The sequence below is a fragment of the Macadamia integrifolia genome, chromosome 1 (genome assembly GCF_013358625.1).
Source record: "Macadamia integrifolia cultivar HAES 741 chromosome 1, SCU_Mint_v3, whole genome shotgun sequence".
In the NCBI taxonomy this organism is placed as follows: Eukaryota; Viridiplantae; Streptophyta; class Magnoliopsida; order Proteales; family Proteaceae; genus Macadamia; species Macadamia integrifolia.
Genome location: NC_056557.1, coordinates 10,737,373 through 10,761,285, shown reverse-complemented (window position 1 = coordinate 10,761,285; position 23,913 = coordinate 10,737,373). Strand labels below are relative to the sequence as shown.

Sequence of the window (23,913 nt, the reverse complement as noted above, 5' to 3'; positions counted from 1 at the left end):
CTATGGTGAATTATTTTATTATCTTTTTTTGTTATCATTAGTGGAAAACAAGACATTACCAAGGAAAAAAAAAAAAAAAGAATAGCAAAGAGATGCAACAACAACCTTATCACTTGGAGCTGTTTGAGTGATACTTTGATTCCAAGCCAATTTACTCAAGGACAACGGGAAATATCCACCTGACCAGGGACAATTCTGAGTAGATTAATATTTAATTGTATTATGAAATTCAAAAAATAGATAAACCTTCATTAATTGTCTCTTTTAAGTCTTATCACTTTCTCTGTTTTTTTTATATATATATATATATATATATAGATATAAATAAGTTTTTTTTGGGGGGGGGTTTGGAGGAGGGGGTGCGCTTGGAAACTAATATAGAAAGTGATATGTAACCATGTGGATTTTTTATTTTATTTTAATATTTTTATATAGATATCAAATTTATTGCAAAGAAGAAGAATGTGCAAGAAGATTGGATGCTACACATAGATCTCAAGGACAACCCGAAGAGATCAAAGAGCCCCAGAAAAGCAAAGCCCAAGGAGCACACTAAGTAAACAAAGCATTCAACATGCCCCAAAAGAAACAACAATAACTAACTACAGAAGTGGACAGTCAGTTTCGGTTCCAATGCACATCGAGCTCCTAATTTCGGATAAAGAATACATTAGAGGTAGATCTTTCCCCTTTGAAGATCACATCCTTACAATGATTAAGAACAACCACCCTGATATCTTGAACAATGTTAGGGTGGGGTCCTAGTTTTGTTCCGAAATTTCTGGAATTTCTCTCAGTCCATATATGAGAGATATGGTGGAGGAAAAGGCCAAATTCTCAATATTTACAATCTGTCCCTATCAAAAGTCGTTGCTACCCATGCTGCCTCCAACAACATAGAAGAGAAAGGGAGCTTATTTGGAAAGTAATCAATCAAGATATCACCCCGTATCTCTCTAGTGAATGAGCATTGCAAAAATAGATGGTCTTTACTAGGGGTGTCAATCTCAAGCCCGCACCGGTTAGACTGATCAGGCCCGACCTGCACCGATTAGTAAACGTGTCGTGCTCAAGCCCGGCCCATTTATAAGCAGATTGTACATAGTGCAAAGGGTAAGCCCAACGAGTGCCCGACTGGCCCGGCCCATTTAGAAGCCTGACTAGGCACGACACGTTTATATGTATATTTTGATTTTTTTTTTTTGATATAATGGAGTATATATTGATATTTTTATCAATTATTGAATGTAAGCAAGTGTAATATCTTTTCTAAATTGTTGATGACTTAATAAAAGATATTAAAGTATCTTAAATCTAAGACAATTAAGAATCGTTTAAGGCCCGTTTAAAGTTTTATGGTACATTGACCCATTTTAGGCCCAATTATAGGCCGATTAGGAGAAGACCGGTTAAAGTCCGAAACCCAACTGAGACCGACTCATTTCTTAAATAGGTAAGTCACGGTCCAAGGGTATAGGCCAGTCATGCCTGGCTTGGCCCGACCGATTGACACCAAAAAAAGCAACAATGAGGAGCTACCACAATCATTCTCTTAATAAGTTGGTCAACTGGGGGGAGAGTATCAACCAAGCAACCCTAGAGGTGAAAGAGTGACAAGGAATATTGGTCTTAAACCAAACAACACGAGGCTTACAACTTTCACACTTTGATGTCGAATAGCACTCCAAATGGACTTGGAAGAGAAGACTCCTAAGGCTGAGTGGCAGCCCATCCAAATAACTCTGTCTACTTCATTAACATCTAGCCGCTGAATAGAGGGGGGGGGGGGGGGGGGGTTGAGACCACAATTCCAAGAGATCAATAGATACAGCCGGGCCAAGGTCCCCAGTTGCTATCTGATGGAATAGACTGAATACAAGCCTGTCAATCCGATCTGGCAACATATCTAATACAGTCACCAAACCGGTTGTTAAGGACCCCAACTGAGTGTCAAAGGTCAAGCCAAAGCGTTATAGAGTGCCCATTAATAATATGATGAATAATAAAGGGCTCAACCCTCTCTCTGTATTTCAGAACTTGACGCCATACCCAAGAACAATTGTTAAGGATTTTGGCTGTAAACAGTGAAGATTTAAGGTAACTATGTATTATCCACTTGACCTAACAATTTTTATCTGAGCCTATTTGCTTAAAAATACCTGCAATGTTCATATCCTTGATAAGTTTGATGCCTAAACCCATCTTCTCCTTTAGGTTTACAAAGCATATCCCAAACAATAAAGTGAGCCTTCTGTCTCAAACTTGGACCATGTGGAAATTTAACTTGTGAACTTTTTTTAAATTACAAAATTTCTCTGACCATGGAAAGCCCTTGAATATTCCTTAAATCGACAAAGATTTATTTATTTATTTTTAAATAAATCAGCAAAGATAAAAACAAATATATGGCACCTAAGCACAAATCATGAAAACACACGCATGCACGAAAGTGCTTTAGTCACTTCTCATGATATGAACATAGTAGGAAAGGGACATAGTACAAATCAACAGGTTGATTTACATGTGATGCAACATTTCTTGTTTGTGTTTGTATAATCGAATTAAAGGAAGCTGATTGGCACGCCACTGTCAAACCAATGCAAGCATGAGAGGGGGCGTTGCACTCTTCATACATAAGGAGAGTCCCATGACAGGAAGGAGAGAGAGTATCAAAGAGTGAATTAAAGGGTGCATGATACTGGCAGCATGAACATCATTTTCCCTTGAATTAATTTAATTAAAAATAATACCAACAAAGACATCTCATTAATGTTTCAATCCAACAGGGAATCGAATCTTACAAAAAAATTATGCTAAAGAAAAAGTCAAAAAAATAAAAATAAAAATGGTAAAGCATGAAATGGAACTCAACTCAAAGGCCAGCTAGTGAAATATTGAAATGGGTTTGAGGCTTACATAAAAGGAACCTCTCTACCTCTCAAACTGAACCCAACCATGGATCTTCTCCTCCAACTCCAAGCCATTGTTGTTCTAATAGCTCTAATTCTAATCTACCATCGATGGTTTGTAAAGGGTAATCACCTTAACAAGAGTAAAGCCATAGAAGCCCCTGAAGCACCAGGAGCATGGCCTGTAATTGGCCATCTCTTTAAACTAGCAAACCCTCAGCCTCTCTTCCGATCACTTGCAGACATGGTTGACAAACATGGACCAATCTTCACCGTCCGATTTGGCATCCATCCAACACTTGTCATTAGCAGCAGGGAGTTAGCCAAAGAGTGTTTCACCACCAACGATAAAGCCTTTGCTAGCCGTCCAAGAACTGCCGCAGGCAAATACTTGGCCTTTGATTATCAAATGATAGGGTTTGCACCCTATGGAGCCTATTGGCGTGAGACACGCAAGTGTGTAGTCCTTGAGCTTCTCTCCAACCGGAGACTTGAATCTCTTAAGAGAATCAGATATGCAGAGGTTGAGACTTGTATGAAGGACTTACATGGGCTTTGGGCGAAGAACAATGGGAATCAAGTTAAGGTGGAAATGAGTAGATTGTTTCGAGATCTAACCATGAATTTAGTCCTTAAGATGGTTGTGGGGAAAAGATATTTCAGTGTTGTGGGTGTGGAGTATGATGAAGAGGCAAAGAGGATACAGAAATCTATAGATGATTTCTTTAGACTTGCAGGTGTTTCAGTTGCATCTGATGCTCTTCCAAGTTTTCTATCTTGGATGGATTTGGATGGGGAACAAAGGGCTATGAAGAAGGCTGCTAAGGAGATGGATGTGATTACAGAGAGATGGTTGAAAGAGCATCGGCAAAAGAGATTATCTGGGAAAGGTGATGGTGATGAGCAAGACTTCATGGATGTGATGCTGTCTATCCTTGAAGAAGATGCTCAGTTCCATGGACATGATCGTGATGCGGTAGTGAAGGCAACGGTTATGGTATGTGGTTCTAGGGTTGAAATTAGGCCAGGCTGATCTCGACAATTTAAAACCCTAAATCCGAGTCCCATTTGACTCGGTTGAACTTGATCCTTTGCATGTACGTTCATTTGACCGTATATGTGAGGATTCAACACCTATCATACTTCTTGTCATTTATAAGGTGAAAAAGAGATACATATGAAAGCAAAAGGGTTAGATGTTGGATCTTCACATGTCCGTCCAAGTGAATGTATGTGCACGAAAGGATCCATTCTCGACTCAGCTTATGCCACACTAGAGAGAGAATGGATCCTTTGCACGTAGGTTCACCTAAACATATATATGTGATGATCCAACACATGTTCAATTTCCTACTATTTAAAGGGTGAAAAGGGATTTAAATGATAGGAAATGGAATCGGTGTGTGGATCCTCACATGTACATTCATCATCCAATCTTGACTAGAGAGGGGGGGGGGTGGAATCTGGAATTCAGATCAGGTTCATGTATGAGATTGTTCTTGTATGCCCCTGATTTGGGCAATTGGGATCCAATTTCTCTTTCTGTATTTAATGGATTCCAATTACCTGGACCAAAGGTGTACAAAAAAAATCTTGTATGTGAACCTGAACCAGTCAAGGGGAATTTACACCTACCTCAAGTGTCTTATCCCAACATGTGTCAAGGGGATGTGGGTCCCACTACTAATTTGTTAATTGTCTATTAATCCCATTGACACATGTTGGGTAAGTTGCACTTCATGTACGTGCAGAACCCCATGCTCCAGCTTAGACAAAGTCAAGTTGGGATATATATCTCAGCCTGGCTCTGATCGCCCTTCGTTGGGCCAAGCTGGCTCCAATTGACCATAGGTGGCTATTTATTTATTTTTAAAGGTGGGCAAATTAGGAAGATTGGACCTTAGCTTTATGATATCCCTTGAAGATCCTTTTCTAAAGTAACTTGACACCCATTTTGCAGGCATTGATGTTAGCAGCTACAGATCCCATTGCGGTAACACTGTCATGGACACTTTCTTTACTACTGAACAACAAGCAAGTCTTGAGAAAAGCTCAAGATGAATTGGACTTTCATGTTGGAAAAGATAGAAAGGTGGAAGAGAAGGACATTGGCAATCTTACATATCTCCAAGCTATAATCAAGGAAACACTTCGCCTATTCCCTGATACACCACTATTAATTCCCCATGAAGCCATAGAAGATTGCACTGTAAGTGAATTCAGAATCCCAAAAGGAACACGTTTGATAGTGAACCTTTGGAAGATACATAGAGACCCAAGTATATGGTCAAACCCATTAGAATTTCAGCCAGAGAGGTTTCTCACAAGCCATCCCAATCTAGATGTATGGGGGAAGAACTTTGAGTTTATTCCTTTCGGGTCGGGTAGAAGATCATGCCCGGGTATATCATTCTCACTTCTTACCTTACAAATGATGCTTGCCCGTTTGGTTCATGAGTTTGAGCTGCAAACACCCTCTAATGAGCCTGTGGATATGACTGAGCGAATGGGCTTATCCATGTCCAAGAAAACACCTTTGGATGTCCTCCTTAGCCCTCGAGTACTCCCTTCACAACTTTATGGCTAGGGTTGCAGGAACTTTTAAGATTTTAAAATTTCTACTTGATTCTTGATCAAGGGATGGAGTTTGACAGGAGTTTCTAGAATAAAGATTGTTTCCCATGTAAGCTATTTTCTAATTTTTGGTTTAGGGTAACCTTGTTTGGAATAAGATTCTCTATGTGTTTGTATTATTTATATAGGATGGCTTGCGATATATATGTCGCATTAAATAATCGAAAAAACTTCTTGAAACTGAAGTGGTGAATTCCTTTTTCTAATTGTCCTTTTTATTCTCAGAATTTATTTCAGGTACAGGTAAAAATAATTTATAAAAAATTGAAAGTAATTTAATGCAGTACTTAATGCAGATATTATGCGAAGTGATAAGATTTAACTTCATTGAAAAAATAAAAATGTGTGTTGTACAAGAAGGACAAAAAAATAAGATTACAATCTCAGTGTAACCAACCCTAGATACAAGAAAAATTTTCCTTAAATAATTAGTTTTTAGGGCAATAAACGCTCTCTAGTTGCATAGTGCTTGTGCATAGACATAATTAAAGGGTGGAAAAATGATGCCCCCATCCTTATGAAACCCCGAAAACACACCCGTTGTTTAGCACCTGTTTAGCCCTTGTGTGCCTCCTCAACACTTGCGCAGGGGCCACACGATCAAGGAGCATTTTGCCCTTAGTTTATTGAGTCATATTGTCTTACAACTTATATTTTGCATATGACCATGTGGCTATGCACTTCTCATTCTCAGTCATGCCGCATGTATTCAGAGAGAGTAAGTTTCGATCTATTTGATGACGATTCTTATTTTAGGTTGAAAGAAAAATTATGCATCAGAACTATAGAAGCGATTAAGTTCAAGAACATCCCAAAGAAAAGAGGGGGGCATACCACCTATTCACAAAGAGAAGAAACATGAGAGGTGATTCCAAAGGAAGCTATTTGAAGTTTTGTAGACCTAGAAACATGTAAAAAAATAATAGAGTTAAAGCTAGAAAGTAAGCTTTAAATGTCATGAATGGGAGGTAAAATTTCCCATCACTGCCTCTAAATGGTGTCATGTAAAGCATGGTATTAAAAATTGAATCTCAGTATCGATCAATTCTTCACTCTTCTAGTTCAAACAATTCAGGCCATGTTCTTAAATCCTTGTGTGAATTAATTTTTTTGCTCCCCTTTCAAGAATACCCTATTTCCAAATAAGATTTGGATGAATCAAACATATTATAAAATTGAAGTGATGTTGTTTCTTATAGCCTCCCATGCCTCACGTGGGGTTCGCTAGAAACAATAAACATAGATATTTTAACAGTCCCTAACTTCTTTGTAAATCAAACATATTTTACATGGTTTTCTCTCTATCTAATGAATATATTGTAGAAAACGAGAATCTATGATGATGTTGAAAAATAATGGATTACAAATTGGGATGGTGTTCCAAATTTTATAATCTCTGATCTTGATAAAATTCTGATTTTGATTGAGACAGTCTTTAAATACCAAGATTTTGATTTTTGCAATTTTCTTCCTTTTACTTAGGGTTCTTGCTCTGCTGATGCCCATGCCTAAGGTAGAGTAAGGACTTGAAGAGTTCTTGTGTTTCCCCATATTTTTTTGATTAATATAGTTTTGCTGACCATAGTACTCGCTACTACAAATATATACCAAAACCCTATACAAGTAGTTTACCAAAAAACTATTCGGACCCTTAACTTCTTAATGGCCATTAAGATTCAAGCCACTTATGCAAACAACGGAATACAAAACATCGTACCCCCAACATAGATTTATCACATAAATCATACTTGAATCTAATTTTACAATTTAAAATGCAGGGATGAAAAAACAAATTCATGGTAACTCACAGAGCTGAGATATGCTATTAATTTTTGGGAAAGAATTGCCACGACGGCATGATGTAGATTCATTCAGACGTCTTTTCACATCCTATCTTGCACTTTCTCTCCTTACTGGATGATTTGACTTCTTATCCCCTTAGTAGTGGAAAATTGCACTCTAGCATTGTAGCAATCCCTACAGCTCCCTAAATTTTGTCATGGATCAGCTACCTTATGTGTGTTTTTATAAATAGTTTGAGTTATTATGCTAAATTATTCTCATGGTTAACAACCGTCTTATTGTGTCGTGTCGGAGCCTTCTGATGTATTTTTTTTTTTATGTTTCACCCCCTAGGGGCCTCTGCTCTGATTTGCTAAGGCCTCTATTCTTTTCTTCGCTTTCCTCTTTTGGGTGCCTTAGTATTTTTTGCCCTCTGTTGAATATTTTCACTCATTGGAAAAATATAATAAAAAATGATGGGCTCATTAGGAAAGCTCTCCTTAAAAGGTTCGTTAAAAAGAGTTCCCCCGTGGCTTGGGATATAGTGCAGTGATCGACTGCTAGCCCTGTGAGGCCTAGGGTAAGTCCAGGGGTAGGTCATGAGTTCGACCCTCCCTACACGATACCCTATCTAATATACTATAGATGGTAGTGTGTAATAAGTGTGACCCCGTCTCTTGTCGCCCCCTCCCAATGGGGTCCCTTGTCTGACCCCATAGTTGGCCTTGTACCTCCCCCCAAAAGAAGAGTGTGACCCTCCCCCTCCCCCTCCCCCTCCAATGGGGTCCCTTGTCTGGCCCCATAGTAGGCCTTGTACCTCCCCCTAAAAGAAGAGTTTTCCTTTTTTGATTTAAAAATGATTGTTTGAAGTTTTCCAAGATCTATTTAGTTTTCGGTTAGAGAGAGAAACTACAAAGCGAAATCTACACTTGTTCTAAATTGTAGTAGAACTCTTCTAGGTTATAAGGGTTTATAAACCCAGGATGTCTGCTCAAAGCAAATTCAATTCTTCTATTCTTCATTATTAAATAAGCACAACACTTACATATTTAAAGAGAAAATATAACCCTAATGTCTCAAGCCCAAATTTCAATCCTAAAGGCCGAGATTGCGTAGAGAAATGAATCTAATCCAGATAACCTTGATGGGATCTTTGACATAATATTGCTATTAAAATAAAAAGAAATTAACCTAAGCTTACATTGTTGATAAAATTAAAATCCAATAGTTAGTAAATGAGAACCAAGATTTGGAGTTGGATGCTCATAGACGACCATGATTTTGGATTTTATAATTTTATATTTTTCTTAGTTCTCTACTGGAGTGGTTGGAGGTTTTTTTAAGGCTCTTGATCTTTTTTTTTTTTTTTTAGGGCAAACCATGGAATCTCCCTTCTCTGAACTGCTGAGACCACGGACGCTGAGTCTGACTCAATTCAAACACCCCTAGCATGATAGTGTCTAGCTAGCAGAATACCCTCCAAGACTGCCTCAAATTCAGCTTCATATATTTGTTTGACTCCCAGAAAAATGCTAAAAGAGTCGATTACCTTGCCTTTATCATCCCGTAAGACACCACCAGCACCTGCATTACCTGGGTTACCAAGCGAACTTCCATCCACATTGATCTTCATCCACGCCCTGGAAGGCTTACACCAGTGAACCTCAAGAGGTGAAGGGGAAGTTGGATTTCTAATACTTAAACCTATCTTCCTGCAGGTCATCAAGTCTGAAATCGAACGAACTTCTTCACTTGATCCGTCACAGCAAAGCTGAACCTCTTGCCTTATACTTTGAAAGACATACCGCCCTGCCCTTTCTTTATTTTCCTGCCTTCTTTTATTTCTTTCCCACCAAATATGGTTGATAGTGATGATCAAGCCCAACTTCCATGGCTTCTTTAGCTGAATCACTTGAGATTTCCTCTTCCACCACTGGAACAATGATTGAATGCTTGGATGATTTACCCACGCCACTCCAAAAAAATCTAAAAAACTCTTCCATATTGATATGGAGAATGAACAATGTAAAAAAATATGAACCATACTTTCTTCAGCCTTTCCACACAGGTTGCATCTGGATGGGAGATAAACACCTTTTTGGCAAACCAGGTCGTCCGTTGGGATTCTACCATGCACCACTCTCCATCCAAAAATGGAGTATCTTGGAGGAAGATTCTTCTGCCAAATCAAAGAAGACCAGTTCACCTTCAAGGATTTCACTCTAATAGCCTCCCAAGCCGACCTTGAGGAGAAATACCCTGAAGGAACTAGCGACCACACCCTGAAATCCTCCATCTGCAAACTCGGAATGTCAATCTTTTTAATCTGTCCAAAAATTTCATTAAGCATAGGAGATACTACCTCAGGTAGACGCCATTCTCCATTTATGATAAACTCCCCCACCTTTGCTGACGTAGATAGAGAATGGTCACTATCCAGCGAAAGAAGTTCCATAATGGATTTTGGACCCCACCATTTATCCTTCCAGAAATTTGCAAGCTGACCATTCCCTATGATCCAGCGCTCCTTGTCATCCACAAAGGACCACATTTTCCTGAGACCTGCAAAAATAGTGGAGGTGTTGCAATTTTTGAAGGATCTTCCATCCTTCTTTAGGAATCGAGCTCTGAGAAAGGTTAACGCTGCTGTCTTCTCCGTTTTGATCCTCCAAATCAATTTGCACAGCATTGCTTTATTGGAATCTCGCAGTCTCCTAAGGCCCAGCCCTCCCTCATCCTTGGGCTTACACATAGAGTCCCACTTCACTGTGACAGCCTTAACCGTATCTACATCACCTGTCCAAATAAAATTTCGCATCCATTTCTCCATCATCGCCACAAGAGATGCAGGCCACCAATAAACAGAGAAACTATGAGTCGGCATCCCCGAAAGCACCGATTTAACCAATTCCACCCTACCTGCCATTGACAACAATTTCCCTTTCCAACCCGCTAGTCTCCCCTTAACCTTGTCCATAATCGGCAACAAAGTATCTTTTTTAATCCTTCCCTTGAAGATTTCCACACCTAGATACCTTGTAGGGAAAGTACACATGGGAATGCCTAAAGTTTCAGATATTCGATGCTTCCTGGAAGGTGATATTTTTCCCAAAAAAAGTTTACTTTTTTCTAAGCTGATGACCTGCCCAGAAAACTCTTGGTACTTTAGAAGAAATTCTTTAAGAGTCCTCACATACCTCATAGAAGCATTGGAGAAGATGAATATGTCATCTGCAAATAGAATATGGGCAGGAGTTTTGACACCGCGAGGCCCATGAATTGGCTTCAGTTGATTAATCTCGATCAGATGCTTTAAACCTCGCGATAGCACTTCCTCCGCTATAATAAAAAGCATGGGAGATATTGGGTCCCCTTGCCTCAGCCCTCTCTCCACACCAAAATATCCCTGTGGACCTCCATTAATCAAAATCGATATCTTAGAGGATATCAAAATTTGGTTCATCCATGTTATCCACTTCTCTGTGAATCCAAAGCGACGCAGCACCTGAAACATAAAGGACCACGAAAGAGTATCATATGCTTTCTTGATGTCAATTTTTAATCCCAGACCTCCCCCTCTCATAGAAGCAAACATCATATTGGCCAGTTCTGAGGCCACACTGATGTTGTCATGGATTAACTTTCCTTTTTGAAATGCCCCCTGCTCTTCAGATATCAGCCTAGGGAGCAAATTAGCAAGCCTCATTGCCATTATTTTGGAAAGAATTTTACAATAAAAATTCCCCATACACAGTGGCCGGAATTTATCGATAGAAGATGCTCCCTCCTCCTTAGGAATAAGTACCAAAAAATTGTTGTTCACACCATTGGGCAATTGACTAGTACTAAAGAAATACTTAACTGCATTACACACCTCTAACTCGACAATATTCCAGCATCTTCTAAAGAAAGCTCCAGAAAATCCATCCGGACCAGGAGAGCTATCTGGGTCCAGGTCCCAAACAGCTCTTTTGATTTCTTCATTCCCTGGTAAGACATCAAGCACATAGTGATCACCTTGATGAAGAACCATAGGTATAGATTCAAGAAGCTCCACATGCTCCACTAAAGGCACAGCTTTGTAAAATTGCTCATATGACTGAACTGTATAATTCCCTATCTGGTCGTTACCTTCCACCAAAGTCCCATCAGGAGTTTTGAGGCTTCTTATAGAGTTTCTGAGTCTTCTCATTTTAACAGAAAAATGAAAAAACCTAGAATTGCGATCCCCTTGCTTCATCCATCTAACTTTGGCTTTTTCGGCCCAAAGTTTTTCATGGTTTTCCATTGCTTTTATTAGAGAGGTCTTCGCATCCGCTTCTAACCCAAACAAATGATCATCCATGCCATTTATTTCAATAGTCTGTTGCACCTGCGCTAGCTTATCCTTGGCTTCCTCAAGGGCTTTATTGAAATTTGGGAAAGCCTCTCTCCCCCAATTACGGAGCACACCCTTCAGCCTTTTGAGTTTCAGCATGAGAACAAAAATCGGATTCCCTGAGACCCACTCTTCCCATGATGTAGCAACTACCTGCTCAAAATCTCCATGTTCCATCCAGAACTTATGGAACCTAAAGGGGCAATTAACGGGCCGTTGAGATAAAATTGAGGTGAACAATAATGGAGAATGATCCGAAGCAATTCTAGGGAGGACCCGTTGGCCACAATCCTGGAAAAAGTCAATCCATTCTTCATTACAAAAACATCTGTCCAGAACCGCCGAAACATTACCACGACGTCTATTGTTAGACCAGGTGAATTTCCTCCCCGATGATGGCACTTGGGCCATCCCACAAGCATCCACCAGAGCACCAAACTCAGCAGCTGAACCCATACTAAAATTCCCTGGCCCCCTTTTTTCATGGGAGAACAAAGTCGCATTAAAATCCCCAATTATAGCCCAAGGGAGAAGAGGCTGGGGGAGATCAGCCACAAGCTTCAACCACAGATCCCTTCTTCCTACTCTAAAGCTGCTGGCATGAATGAAAGAAATCTGAAACCATTTCGATTCCCACTTAATAATAATCGAAATGTGCTGCTCAGACTCAGAGACAACAGCTGGGGTGTTCAAATTTCTCTTCCATAAAATCCACAAATTAGAGGGTTTCCCAACTCTACAATTGTAAATGAAAGAACTATTGAATCCCAATTTATTAAAAAATGTGGAAAAGCACTTACCTCAATCATCGGCTCTGCTATACATATAATGTCCGGAGCTCTATCCTTAATAAAATGTCGTAAAGCATTCCTGCCTGCCGCCTTCTTAATTCCTCTGATGTTCCAGAAGAAAACCTTCATGATCAGTTACATGGAGGCAGAGTAGTGAGCAGCCTCATCATTCTGCTCTGTCTCAGAAACGTGCTTACCAAGTCTATCCGACCCTTCAACACGCTGCATGATCATATCTATTTCTTCCACTTCCTTATGATGAATAACTACTCGGCCTTCCACCAGACACGATTGAGAAAGCTCAGTCAAATTATTCTCAGCCCCCTCCCAAACTTGGCCCCTGCCACTCTTTCCCCCTCTGCCACCCCTACCACCTGGTTTGTAGTTAATTTTGCGCCGTGGTCGTAAAGCACGCACCATTTGAGAGTACTCCCTCTGTGTCTGAGAATCCCTAACCTGAATATCACCCTCCCTGTGATCGCTCTCCTCACCTGAGGCCTGCAATTCATTCTCAGACGGGTTAGAAGACCGGGTCGACCCAAGACCATCCACGTCCAAAATATTATCCACTCTCTGCCCAACACCCATCAGATCCACCCCAGCCTTAGCATTGTGAGGAATATTCTCAATTGGGAAATATTCTTCACCATTTAAGTCCACCACTAAATCTTGGCACTTAAGGTAACCCTCCACGTTTGGCTCATTACAGATTTGGGAAGTATTCCCATTTGCTGCATCTACCATTCTGGTAGGAGACCGCATATTCCTTTCCTTTTGGGAAGGATTGTCGTCCCTGCCAGCTTCCTGGCCGCCGTCGACCTTATGAGAAGGCTGCTCAACAGCAGTTTTCCCCACCGTTTTACCTCTGCATTGGTTCGCATGATGTCCCAGTTTTTTGCACAAGAAGCATCGAACCATATTGTCTTCGTAGACGATTCGCTGATTGAACCATAATATCGTCTCCTTTCCCGGTTGTCTTCGTTCCACTTGCATCTCCTCAACTCTAACGCCATTGAGCTCCATCTCAACTAGGACTCTTGCATAATTACCCATCGTTGCTTTTAATGTTTTATTGTCCAGGGCAACAGGCCTTCCTGCTACCTTTGCCATGGTCAATAGGATTCTCTCATGCCAATACTCCATGGGAAGCTCAGGGAATCGGATCCAAACGAGCTTAGTGTGAGAGTAATTATCATTAATATTAAATTCTGGGCGCCATCTCTGAAAGCGAATAATTTGTCCCCCTACTTTGATCGGTCCTCTCCTCCATATTGAGGCCATATCTCCCTCCTTTTCAAAACGAAATAGAATAAAACCCTTCCCTAGGGGAGAAAGGTTCACATTCCCCTTTAGCCTCCACTTCTTCTATTCTTCATTATTAAATAAGCACAACACTTAAATATTTAAAGAGAAAATATAACCCTAATGTCTCAAGTCCAAATTTCAATCCTAAAGGCCGAGATTGCGTAGAGAAATGAATCTAATCCAGATAACCTTGATGGGATCTTTGACATAATATTACTATTAAAATAAAAAGAAATTAACCTAAGCTTACATTGTTGATAAAATTAAAATCCAATAGTTAGTAAATAAGAACCAAGATTTGGAGTTGGATGCTCATAGACGACCATGATTTCAGTTTTTATAATTTTATATTTTTCTTAGTTCTCTACTGGAGTGGTTGGAGGTTTTTCTCAGGCTCTTGCTCTTTTTTTTTTTTTGCTTAAAGTTAGCAAGGATATATTAAAAAAAAAGAAAAAATAGAGTACAAAGAGACCCACTTGGGCAAACAAAATACAAAAACCACTCTTGCTCGCTGATGTCAATGACGAAGGTGAGTGAGAGTCTGTGTTTTGTCCTCTTTCTATTTTGTGATTACAATTGTTAGCCTTTTTTTTTTTTCGACCTCTTTTATTTATCAAATGAATTCTAACAAAAAAAAAAAAAAAAACCCAAGTTCGTGGTCCATGCTGTCCATGTGGCAATCAACTTGAGTGGTGCCCATATCCTTGCCATTCCATAATAAAACCCAAGTAATTGGTCCTTTGGCTCCTATAAATAACAACTAACCCACCCCACCCTCCCGGGCTGAAACAGAACTAGAGATCTTACACCACACGGAAATGAAGGGACAAGAAAACAAAATCATGAATGTCCATCATGTTCTTCACATGGTTGGAGGAGGAGGGGAAACTAGTTATGCCCTCAACTCAATCGTTCAAGTCTCTCTCTCTCTCTCTCTCTCTCTCTCTCTATATATATATATATATATATATGTTTTTGTTCACAGATGTGTATATTTCTTACCTTTATTTGTTTGGTTTTTTCCAGAAAACAGCAATAACGAAGGCAAAGGAGGTGGTAGCGAGCAGCATAGTAGATCTATACAGCAGAACCCTCCCTAAGTGTTTGTGTATAGCAGATTTGGGCTGTGGTTCTGGACCCAATACCTTGTTGGTGATCACTGAGATCATAGATGCCATTGAATTAGAACGCAATGGAATGGGTCACCCACCACTTGAATACCAAGTAGTTCTGAATGATCTTCCAGGAAATGATTTCAACTCCATATTCAAGTCTTTGCCAATTTTCTATGAGAAGACCAAGAAGGAGAAGGAACACCAAATGGGTCCCTGTTTCATATCTGGAGTTCCTGGTTCTTTCTTGGGAAGACTTTTCCCAAGCAAGAGTCTACACTTTGTTCACTCTTCCTATGGTGTTCATTGGCTCTCTCAGGTCACAATCATTACTGGAATTATTCCAATTTTTATTTTTGTTTTTATTTTTATAATAATCAATTAATTCGGGAATCAGCCTCTCCACGAAATTATGACCCTCCCCAACCTTGCATGGATGGGAGCCCCATGCACTGGGTATGCCCTAATAATCAACTAATGGTGAAGAGAATGTAGTCTGTTTGATCGAGCAATACATGGAAGGCCATGATCCCGCCGCTCATACTTTTGATCTGATTTCAAAGGTCTGGGCTAGGGTTTGACACCCCTAGACACTGGGAATGCTAGTGTAGGCCGCGCTTCCACTTCCCATTTCTTTTTTTGTGTATACTTGTCTACCTGTTTTTAAGATATTTTATAGGCATTCTAAATAACCATGATTCATTCATAGGTACCTCCTGGGATTGAGGATAACAAGGGGCATATTTATCTGGCCAAAACTAGCCCTCCTAATGTTTTTAGGCATACTTGAAGCAATTTCAGAAGGATTTCTCAGTTTTTTTAAGGTCACGTTATGAGGAAATAGTACCTGGAGGACATATGGTCATAACCCTTTTGGGCAGGACAAGTGAGGATGACTTTAGCACAGATTTTAGTTGCCTCAAAGAGCTTTTAGCTAAGTCACTCAATGACCTGGTCTCACAAGTAAGCTTTCTTAATCTATTAATTAAAGAATAGATTAAGCTCTAAATGCTGTTACTGTCATTAGTAATACTAATGTTTTGTATTATACCTCAGGGGCTCATTGAAGAGGCTAAAGCAGATTCATTCAATTTACCTCTTTATGCACCATGTGTTGAAGAAGTAAGGGCTATACTTCAAACAGAAGGGTCATTTGATCTGGAAAAGCTAGAGATGTTTGAGACAAATTGGGATCTCTCTCTTGACAACTATAATGAGGAATTTGTGTTTGACAAGTACACAAGTGCACAAAATATCACAAGGCATCTAAGAGCTATTACAGAGTCCTTGTTGGTTCAACACTTAGGAGATGCCATAATCAACAACATATTTCAGAGATTTACAGAGAATATAGAAAAACACTTATCAGAGGAGAAGTCCAGGGAGAAATCCAGGAATGTTAATCTAGTAATTTCTCTGAGAAGCAAAAATTAGATGTTCTTACAGGGTACGTTTTAAGTTGTTGGGACAAAATTTAGTTTGATATAAAATAGTGTTACGATCCCATATCAATTATGGGGGATTGATCCCACATCGGTTTAAAAAAGATTTGATATAAATTGATATGGTATTAGGTTTTCATGTACGTATATTAATGGGTTAAGTTTGCCTAGGGTTCGTATAAATTAGCATAAACCCAAGCAATTTATTTCTTCTGAGGAGAATGATTATTTTTTTCGATTTTTTCAAGAAATTTGTCATATTTGTTTCTTCTCAAAGATAGTGGTTATTTTTTTTTTTTTCAAGAAATTTGTCATTTTAAGATATCTCTCTCACTCCCCCATGAAGAAGGATGTAATCAATTGAAAATTTTTTCCTGCTGCCCATATGCATGCACCAAATAATCCCCTTTCCATATGGATTCTGGTTTTTGTACTTTTCAAATACCCTTTTTAGTCGAAGCAGAATTCTATTTTAGTGTCTATGACTACAGCCAGGGTAGCAGGAAAATTTTGTCCATAATAAATTTTCTTTGCACTTTATTTTCAAATTGTGGTGTTTGTGTATCATCATCAGTAAAATTTTGGGAGTACTACATGAGACTCCAAGGAATATCTGATTTCATCACTTCAAAATATTCTCACCCTCTATCAAATTGGAATGTTTAACCATGGAAGATGATATTGTTGACATGTCAAACATATTAATTTGAATACCTAATCCCTATTGATCAGTTGCCACATTGTAGTTATTAAATTTTTTCTAAAAATCAGTAAGTGATTATCATTAAATCAGTTAAAATAGAGAGAAATTTGTACAAAAGACCTTTGGATCAATTTCCAGCTTCTGCATTTCCATCAGAAAAAATAAAGATCCAAACAAAAAGAAATTACAAAAGAAACTTACATAAAACGATACGTCGGTCTCTATTGAAAATCCCAATTTATATCATAATTTATAAAATCTAGAGACTAGTTCCAAGTTGCTGACCTTCTATTCCTTGCTGCATGCTTCACTAATTTATTTACGACTGAATTAATTTCCTTTAACAGTGGAAAACTAGCCACTGAATTGAATAATGTTTAGGTACCGACTAAGATTCCATCATTTTTGTTCAATACACCAAGGGATCGAATGATTTCAAATGCAACTTACAACTGCTTCTGAACCGCACTCGATCCACAATCTATCTATTCCTTTATCTCGAGCCATTTGAAGCGGCCAGTTGGTTCGACTAGATAAACTTATGTCATGGTCCAACAATCTAACATGTGACATGTCAAATAAGCTCAAATGTTGTGAATCAGTAGATCCTTAAGTCTAATGCAACATATCATGTTACAGCCTAAATAGATTTTTGAACGAAATATTCGTTATAAGTTCAAGTGTATGGGAGAATATGTAGCAGTGGTAGGAATACCTTAGGCATTTGAAAAACCATGAGAATGTATGCCAATACAACGGGGAGTATATTTATAAAAGGAAGTAATTCTCTGTTCAGGAGCAGAGCATTCTACTGCTCCCTGAGATTCTCTCTCTCTCCTCCCATAATAGAGAGATAAATTTGTGATTTCATTGAGGATGAGAGAGTTAGACTCAGAGCGGTGCAAGCATACACTACATTCCCAAACACAATTCATTTTCCATGGTTAAATTTGAATCTCTACTTTGGTAAGTGGTCTTCCTTGGATTCTCCATTATTTATCCAACTTTAGAATGGTAACACCTAGGGGTGAAACAAGTCAAGTTTCTTAAAACCCAACCCAATCCTAGGTTTCCGAAAATCAACCCAGGCCTAAACTAACCTTGTTGGGCTCATGCCAACCTAACCTGGCCCTAATTGACTCTAATTGGACCAGGTTGGCCTTGATCTTTATCAAGGTCGGGCTAACCTTGATTGATCATGTTTTTACCATTTGTGTCTTATGCATTAGAAAAAAAAGAAGAAGAAGAAGAAAGAAGCACCAATGGATCAAACAACCAATAAAAAGTTAAAATTATAAAGTACAACACTATAATAGATGTTTTGGATACGTGATCATAAGAATTAATGACCTTAATTTCATTATTCTGAATAATATTATAGGATGATAGCTCTAAATTATATTATATAAATCAAAGTTAAAATCAAAACTGAGTCGGGCCAGGCTAATCCTGATGGACCATGTTTTTACCATTTGTGTCCTATGTATTTAAAAAAAAAGAAAAAAAAAAGAAAAACAGAGAAAAAGAGAAAAAGAAAAAAAAGAAGAAAAAAAGAAAAGAAAAGCACCAATAGATTAAATATTCAATACATAATTAAAATTACAAAGTACAACACAATAATAGATGCTTTGGATACGTGACCGTAAGAATCAACGACCCGAATTTCATTACTCTAAATAAAATTATAGGATGATAGCTTTAAATTATACTATACAAATCATGGTTAAAATCAGGACTTGGCTGAGCTGGGCTGGACCAAGGCCTCAACATAGGCCTGACCCAACCCTGATCTAGGGTCAGAAATCTTAGCTCAGGCCCTCAGGACAAGTTTGGGTCATCGCGGCCAAACTTATGCACCTAGTAACATCATTACAATGTGAAAAAACTTCATATAACATCAAGAAAAGTGGCTTCATGCTTGCATGGAAGAGGGGAGAATAATTAGAGAAAATATTGGGAGGGATAAAGAGATAATATGGAATAAGGAGAATATAAGAATTAAAAAATGATTGGATAAATAAAGAAAACTAAAAGCAATAAAATAAGGACAAGTGTTGATTTTATTGACGAAGCCATGGTTCCTTGACTTACTTAGCAGATAGCCCATCACTACTCAACAAGAAAACAACTGAGCTTTTTTTTTATATATCTTCTTCTCATTTTGTTTTTCTTTTGGTTGAATGTTATATATATACATATATATATATATATATATTTATATTGGTATTATATATATACGCTTTAGAGTTTCTCTTATACATTTGACTCTTCTTCCACAGAGAGAGAGAGAGGGAGAGAGATGCTTAGGCTCGCCGGTACTTCATCTTTTTCTGTTCGAGCATACCCTCATTATGAAAGAGGTTGTGGGAATTTTAGTTGTTCTTTCTTTCTCTATGATACATTATAATACCTGCAACACTTTGTATCTGCTCTTTGTTACTGAAATTACTGGATTTTTTCTTCTGCTTGTGTTTTTGTTAGGTTGGATGTCATGGGAGCCCAAATCCTTGAGAAGTGTGTATCATTTTTGCATTTCTAATAAATTTCTTAATTTCTTTGGTTTCTACTTAAGGTCCTTAATTTTGGTTCATGGAACGTTTGCTTTGCTTCAAATTTTCGAGTTTTGTTAGAGAGATTATGATTATTTAATTACATGCCTACTTTAATGCTTCCTCTCAACCCCTCCCCACACCTCCCCACCCCGCCAAAAAAAAAAAAAAAAAAAAAAATCCCATCTCTCATCTTCCTCATCACTAATTGGCTTTAGAAGAGTCCCTTATTTCTGATACAAATATTAAGGGAGTAGTTCTGTGATTATAGAATTTGCAAAGTTTTATGAAAGAAAAAGGAAAAAATAAGCCTTGAAAGCAGTGGGGATGAAATTATTGCCTCCACCCCTCATGAAAGAAGGAAATCTCACCTCCGTTGATTCTTCCGTGTATGTTCATTGGCCCTGCTTTCAAGAAACCTTCCATTTTTTTGTTTTTGGTGGAATTGACCAATTTGAATAGAATTGATCGATTGATAATGCATTACCTTCAATATCTTGTTTGAATCAACCATAAATATATTTACTAGAAATTGGCTTCTTAACTTATGAATCTTATGATTGAATTATTAGGGATATGAGTTTTATCAATATTTCTCGCTTCTAATCATTCATAAATATATTTACGAGAAAATTGGCTTCTTATCCTATGATCCTATAAATGAATTATTAGGGATGTGAATTTCAACATTAACTTCCACCTCTTATTGTTGTAAGTCCAATTTTCTCTTCTTTACTAAAAAAAAAAAAAAAAGTTAAATTTCCTCTTCTTCAATCTAATTGAATGGTCAAATGACGTGATTTAAAAGATATTTTATTTAACGTAGGTGAAGACCAACTAGATGCACACATTTATATCTATTTTTTTTTTTTGTTATTTTGTCTTTTCTTTTAATTAATAAAACAATAGAAATTAATTAAACTTATCTTGTATGGTTAGATATATAAGTTATATATATATATATATATATATAGAGAGAGAGAGAGAGAGAGAGAGAGAGAGAGAGAGAGAGAGAGAGATCAAAAATTAAAATACAGAAATCAAAGTTGATGTACTATGTCTACATAGACTTTTTTTTTCCTTCATATATTGCTTCTCTTTGTGACATCATTAATAGTATTTGAAGTTGATGTGCTACGACTACATAAACTTTTTTATATCATATATTGTTTCTCCTTGTGACATTGCAGCCAAGAAAGATGAAAAAAAAATATATATAAAAGATATAATAAGATAAAAATTATAATTACACAATGCATTCTTAATGAGTTTGTCTCTAATTGATTTATTTATATATATATCTGCGTTTTCAATTTTGTAGGTTCTATTATACCTAATTTTCGAGGGAAAGTGAATCATAGATATACTATTGAGAAAAAATGGCATGCCACACAAAGAACCTCTGCTTTAATTAATAAGGAAGGAAATGTAGAGAAGCAATCTTACAAGAAAGACAGGTTACAGCATGATTATTCATCCAAACATGAGGATGCTTATAATGGATCGTTGGGGAAATTATATGCATTTTACCGATTTATTCGGCCATATGCTGCCATTGGTGTAGTAAGTTTTGAATCACTAACCCTCAATTATGATGACTCCAAAATCAATTAACTTCTTTCTTATGATGATGAATGTGCATTTTGAATTAGCAGGCTCTGCTAGTTGCATCTATTTCTTGTCTTCCAGTAGAAACAATTGCTGATTTGTCTCCGACATTTTTCATAGGAGTATTAAAGGTGAGGATATGAACATCCCTATATTGATAGTGGAGGTATTGTGCTAACTTTTTTTGGTAAGAATCAACATGTAGACTTTATTAATTTAGAAGAAAGAATATAGAATACGACGAAATTATTGAATATTGAACTACTAATTCACTTTCGGCATGGCCATCAGCAAATAAATAGTTCAAGCAGAAATGCAATCAGAGATCAATAAAAGTACAATTTAGCATAGCTGGTGAAGATAATAGGTTTTGAACTAAATGAGGTCTAGTATATAAACCTCCCTAGACTTAATAAAAGAGCAACCCAGTGCACGAGGTTCCCAACCATTCCTCCTTCGCTTCGTAAAAGCTGTTTCAAGTTTAAAACTTGTGACCAACATATTACAATAGTGCAAATAAATCATTGCACCATGAGCTAGGCTCCCTAGACTTGATCAGTTACCTATAACCTATAAATTTGGTATGTTACAAGTGATATACTTAACCGTCAAGCTACAAGCTATCCCTAGACTTAATCAATATTACCTATTTCACCAAAAAAAAAAAAAAAAAACAATATTACCTAGAAATTAATGTGAGCTTGTTATTGGCATTTATTCCGTTGTTTGTATTTTCAGGCTCTTATTCCAACATTATTGGCTCAAATTTTCGTAGTTGGAGTGAATCAGCTATATGATATAGAAATTGACAAGGTACAAACAATTTATTTTGTATATTCGCATAAAAATACATCAGAGATGGAGGTGAGAATTGTGTTCATTGGAATTTTGCATGATTAAATTTCATAGAAAAATACTTAACATATTATAGGATAGAGAACGCTATCTGGTTGCATGGCTTATAGCACAGGGCCAATGGGAGAATACATCCAAGCATCCAACAAGGGAGGGTAGGGTGATCATTTCGCCACCTCTGTGTCTTGGTGCAAGAACACACGATCAAATAGCATTCTTCTCCATATAATATATGTGTTTGAGTGAATATCACAAAAATGTTTGGGCATCACCTTTAATTTCCTTTGTATCTTCACATTTCTTCTTAACCTTTTTCTATGTATATATGTAGGCTAATAAAAAACAACTTCCGATCGCTACTGGAGCTATGTCAATTGGGACTGCTAAGGCCATTGTTTGGATAGTCACTTTGCTGGTAATATATGTCTCAGTAGATATAGGAAACTAGTGATATATATTTTATTTTAAATGCACCAGAAGCCCATAGTTTAAGAGACTTAATATGTGCAAACTTCATATTTGTAGGTAATTTGAATTAATTTGTAACTTTATTTGTAGAGCCTTTCTATTGGAGTCATGTCTCAGTCCCCAGCACTTCTTTGCGGCATCCTTGCATGCTTTACATATGGAATTGTATATTCGGTTGATGTAAGTCCCCCTCATCCATTTTCAATTCTTGATTATTTTTAGGAAAAAAGGTTGTCTAAGCCTAATGTATACACTGCACCTCCTCATAATGATTTTTTTAAATCAACATGAGAAGGTATAGAGTATCATGCTTTCTCATAGAACCTTATCCCTTATTTTTATTTGTCAAACCGCACAATGCATATAGGGATTGATTAAACAAGAACGTAACAATAAAATATTTAAAGAAAGTGAATATATGTAGAGAATACTATAAATTAAACTTCATTTAGTTGAATATCAATGGAGATATTCTCTCATATGTTTTTTCTTCACAAAAGGTTCAATTGCATTAAAACTCAATCTCATCTTCACCTAATTTATAAGAGTCACTCTCCTATCTTGTAGGTGTCACATGTGATATTAAACTCTGCACTCTTACAAGACTTATTACATGTGATATTATTTTCCTAATCAATCATTGATGTGGTTTCTTATTCCATGTAAATCTCTTAAGGAGATAGAGTTTCCAATTATGTGGATTCCTATCTAACTATATATATTTATATATAAAGGTCACTAGGTTGTAATTTTTTAAGTCAAGCAATGCAATATAATTCCATTACTTAACATAACATTGAACAATTGTATCTATGTATAAAAACTTCTAATTTGTTCCTGAATATTGAATGTTAAATTTCATATGCTACATTGATATGATTCATTACTTAATTCTTTTTTCTTTTCTGCATTAGCTTCCATTCCTTAGGTGGAAAAGAGATCCTATACTCACAGCAGCACTCTTTGCGTTCTGGAGGGGTGTTGGTAGCACTATTGCTTACTTTATACATTCTCAGGTAATTAACCTTTCATTTTTCTAAGTTAAGCATTTTATAGTAAGATTTATATACTATGTTGAGTAAATATTTTGGACATATGATGATTAATTATCACCATGAAATATACAGAAATATATACTGGGAAAGCCAATAACGGTTACCAAGTCATTGATATTTGCTTCAATTGTAATGTCTCTACATGGTATTGCTATGGCAATTTTCAAGGTAAAGTACCAGTAACTCTTATGAGCTTCACATTGTAACATATCTCATCTATTGATTTTTGGATTGGTTTAAATATCACATGCAAGTTAATAATTTCAGTTGAAAGAAATAATTCATTTGCTTACAATAGAGCCTTTTTTTTGGGGGGGGGGGG

General features: G+C 37.3%; 3 protein-coding genes across 3 annotated transcripts in view; all 3 read left to right on the top strand.

Moving 5' to 3' along the window:
• The first annotated feature begins 2,955 nt into the window (after positions 1-2,955).
• LOC122062028 (cytochrome P450 CYP82D47-like) lies at positions 2,956-5,496 on the top strand. Its single transcript, XM_042625696.1, has 2 exons — positions 2,956-3,906; positions 4,870-5,496. Exons 1-2 carry the CDS (start codon positions 2,956-2,958, stop codon positions 5,494-5,496), a joined length of 1,578 nt encoding a protein of 525 aa, XP_042481630.1.
• Positions 5,497-14,319: 8,823 nt separating this feature from the next.
• On the top strand, positions 14,320-16,345 carry LOC122061955 (probable jasmonic acid carboxyl methyltransferase 2). Its single transcript, XM_042625588.1, has 4 exons — positions 14,320-14,328; positions 14,826-15,230; positions 15,692-15,874; positions 15,968-16,345. The coding sequence occupies exons 1-4, from the start codon at positions 14,320-14,322 to the stop codon at positions 16,343-16,345; spliced, it is 975 nt and encodes a 324-aa protein (XP_042481522.1).
• A 3,007-nt stretch (positions 16,346-19,352) lies between these two features.
• Positions 19,353-23,913, top strand: part of LOC122061896 (coumarin 8-geranyltransferase 1, chloroplastic-like) — a 5,034-nt gene continuing 473 nt past the window's right edge. The window contains exons 1-9 of the mRNA XM_042625465.1: positions 19,353-19,416; positions 19,538-19,570; positions 20,927-21,168; positions 21,261-21,344; positions 21,952-22,026; positions 22,400-22,483; positions 22,627-22,716; positions 23,451-23,552; positions 23,664-23,759. Of these exons, the coding sequence (XP_042481399.1) occupies positions 19,356-19,416; positions 19,538-19,570; positions 20,927-21,168; positions 21,261-21,344; positions 21,952-22,026; positions 22,400-22,483; positions 22,627-22,716; positions 23,451-23,552; positions 23,664-23,759 (867 nt within the window). The 5' untranslated portion in view covers positions 19,353-19,355. The remainder of the gene's footprint in view (positions 19,417-19,537; positions 19,571-20,926; positions 21,169-21,260; positions 21,345-21,951; positions 22,027-22,399; positions 22,484-22,626; positions 22,717-23,450; positions 23,553-23,663; positions 23,760-23,913) is intronic.

Excerpts from the sequence above, each read along its gene's own strand:
- LOC122062028 (XM_042625696.1), top strand. The coding sequence starts at position 2,956 with ATGGATCTTCTCCTCCAACTCCAAGCCATTGTTGTTCTAATAGCTCTA. Across the intron at positions 3,907-4,869 it reads TAGTGAAGGCAACGGTTATG|GCATTGATGTTAGCAGCTAC; the intron begins GTATGTGGTTCT and ends CCCATTTTGCAG.
- LOC122061955 (XM_042625588.1), top strand. Across the intron at positions 15,231-15,691 it reads GTGTTCATTGGCTCTCTCAG|GCATACTTGAAGCAATTTCA; the intron begins GTCACAATCATT and ends TAATGTTTTTAG. Across the intron at positions 15,875-15,967 it reads TCAATGACCTGGTCTCACAA|GGGCTCATTGAAGAGGCTAA; the intron begins GTAAGCTTTCTT and ends ATTATACCTCAG.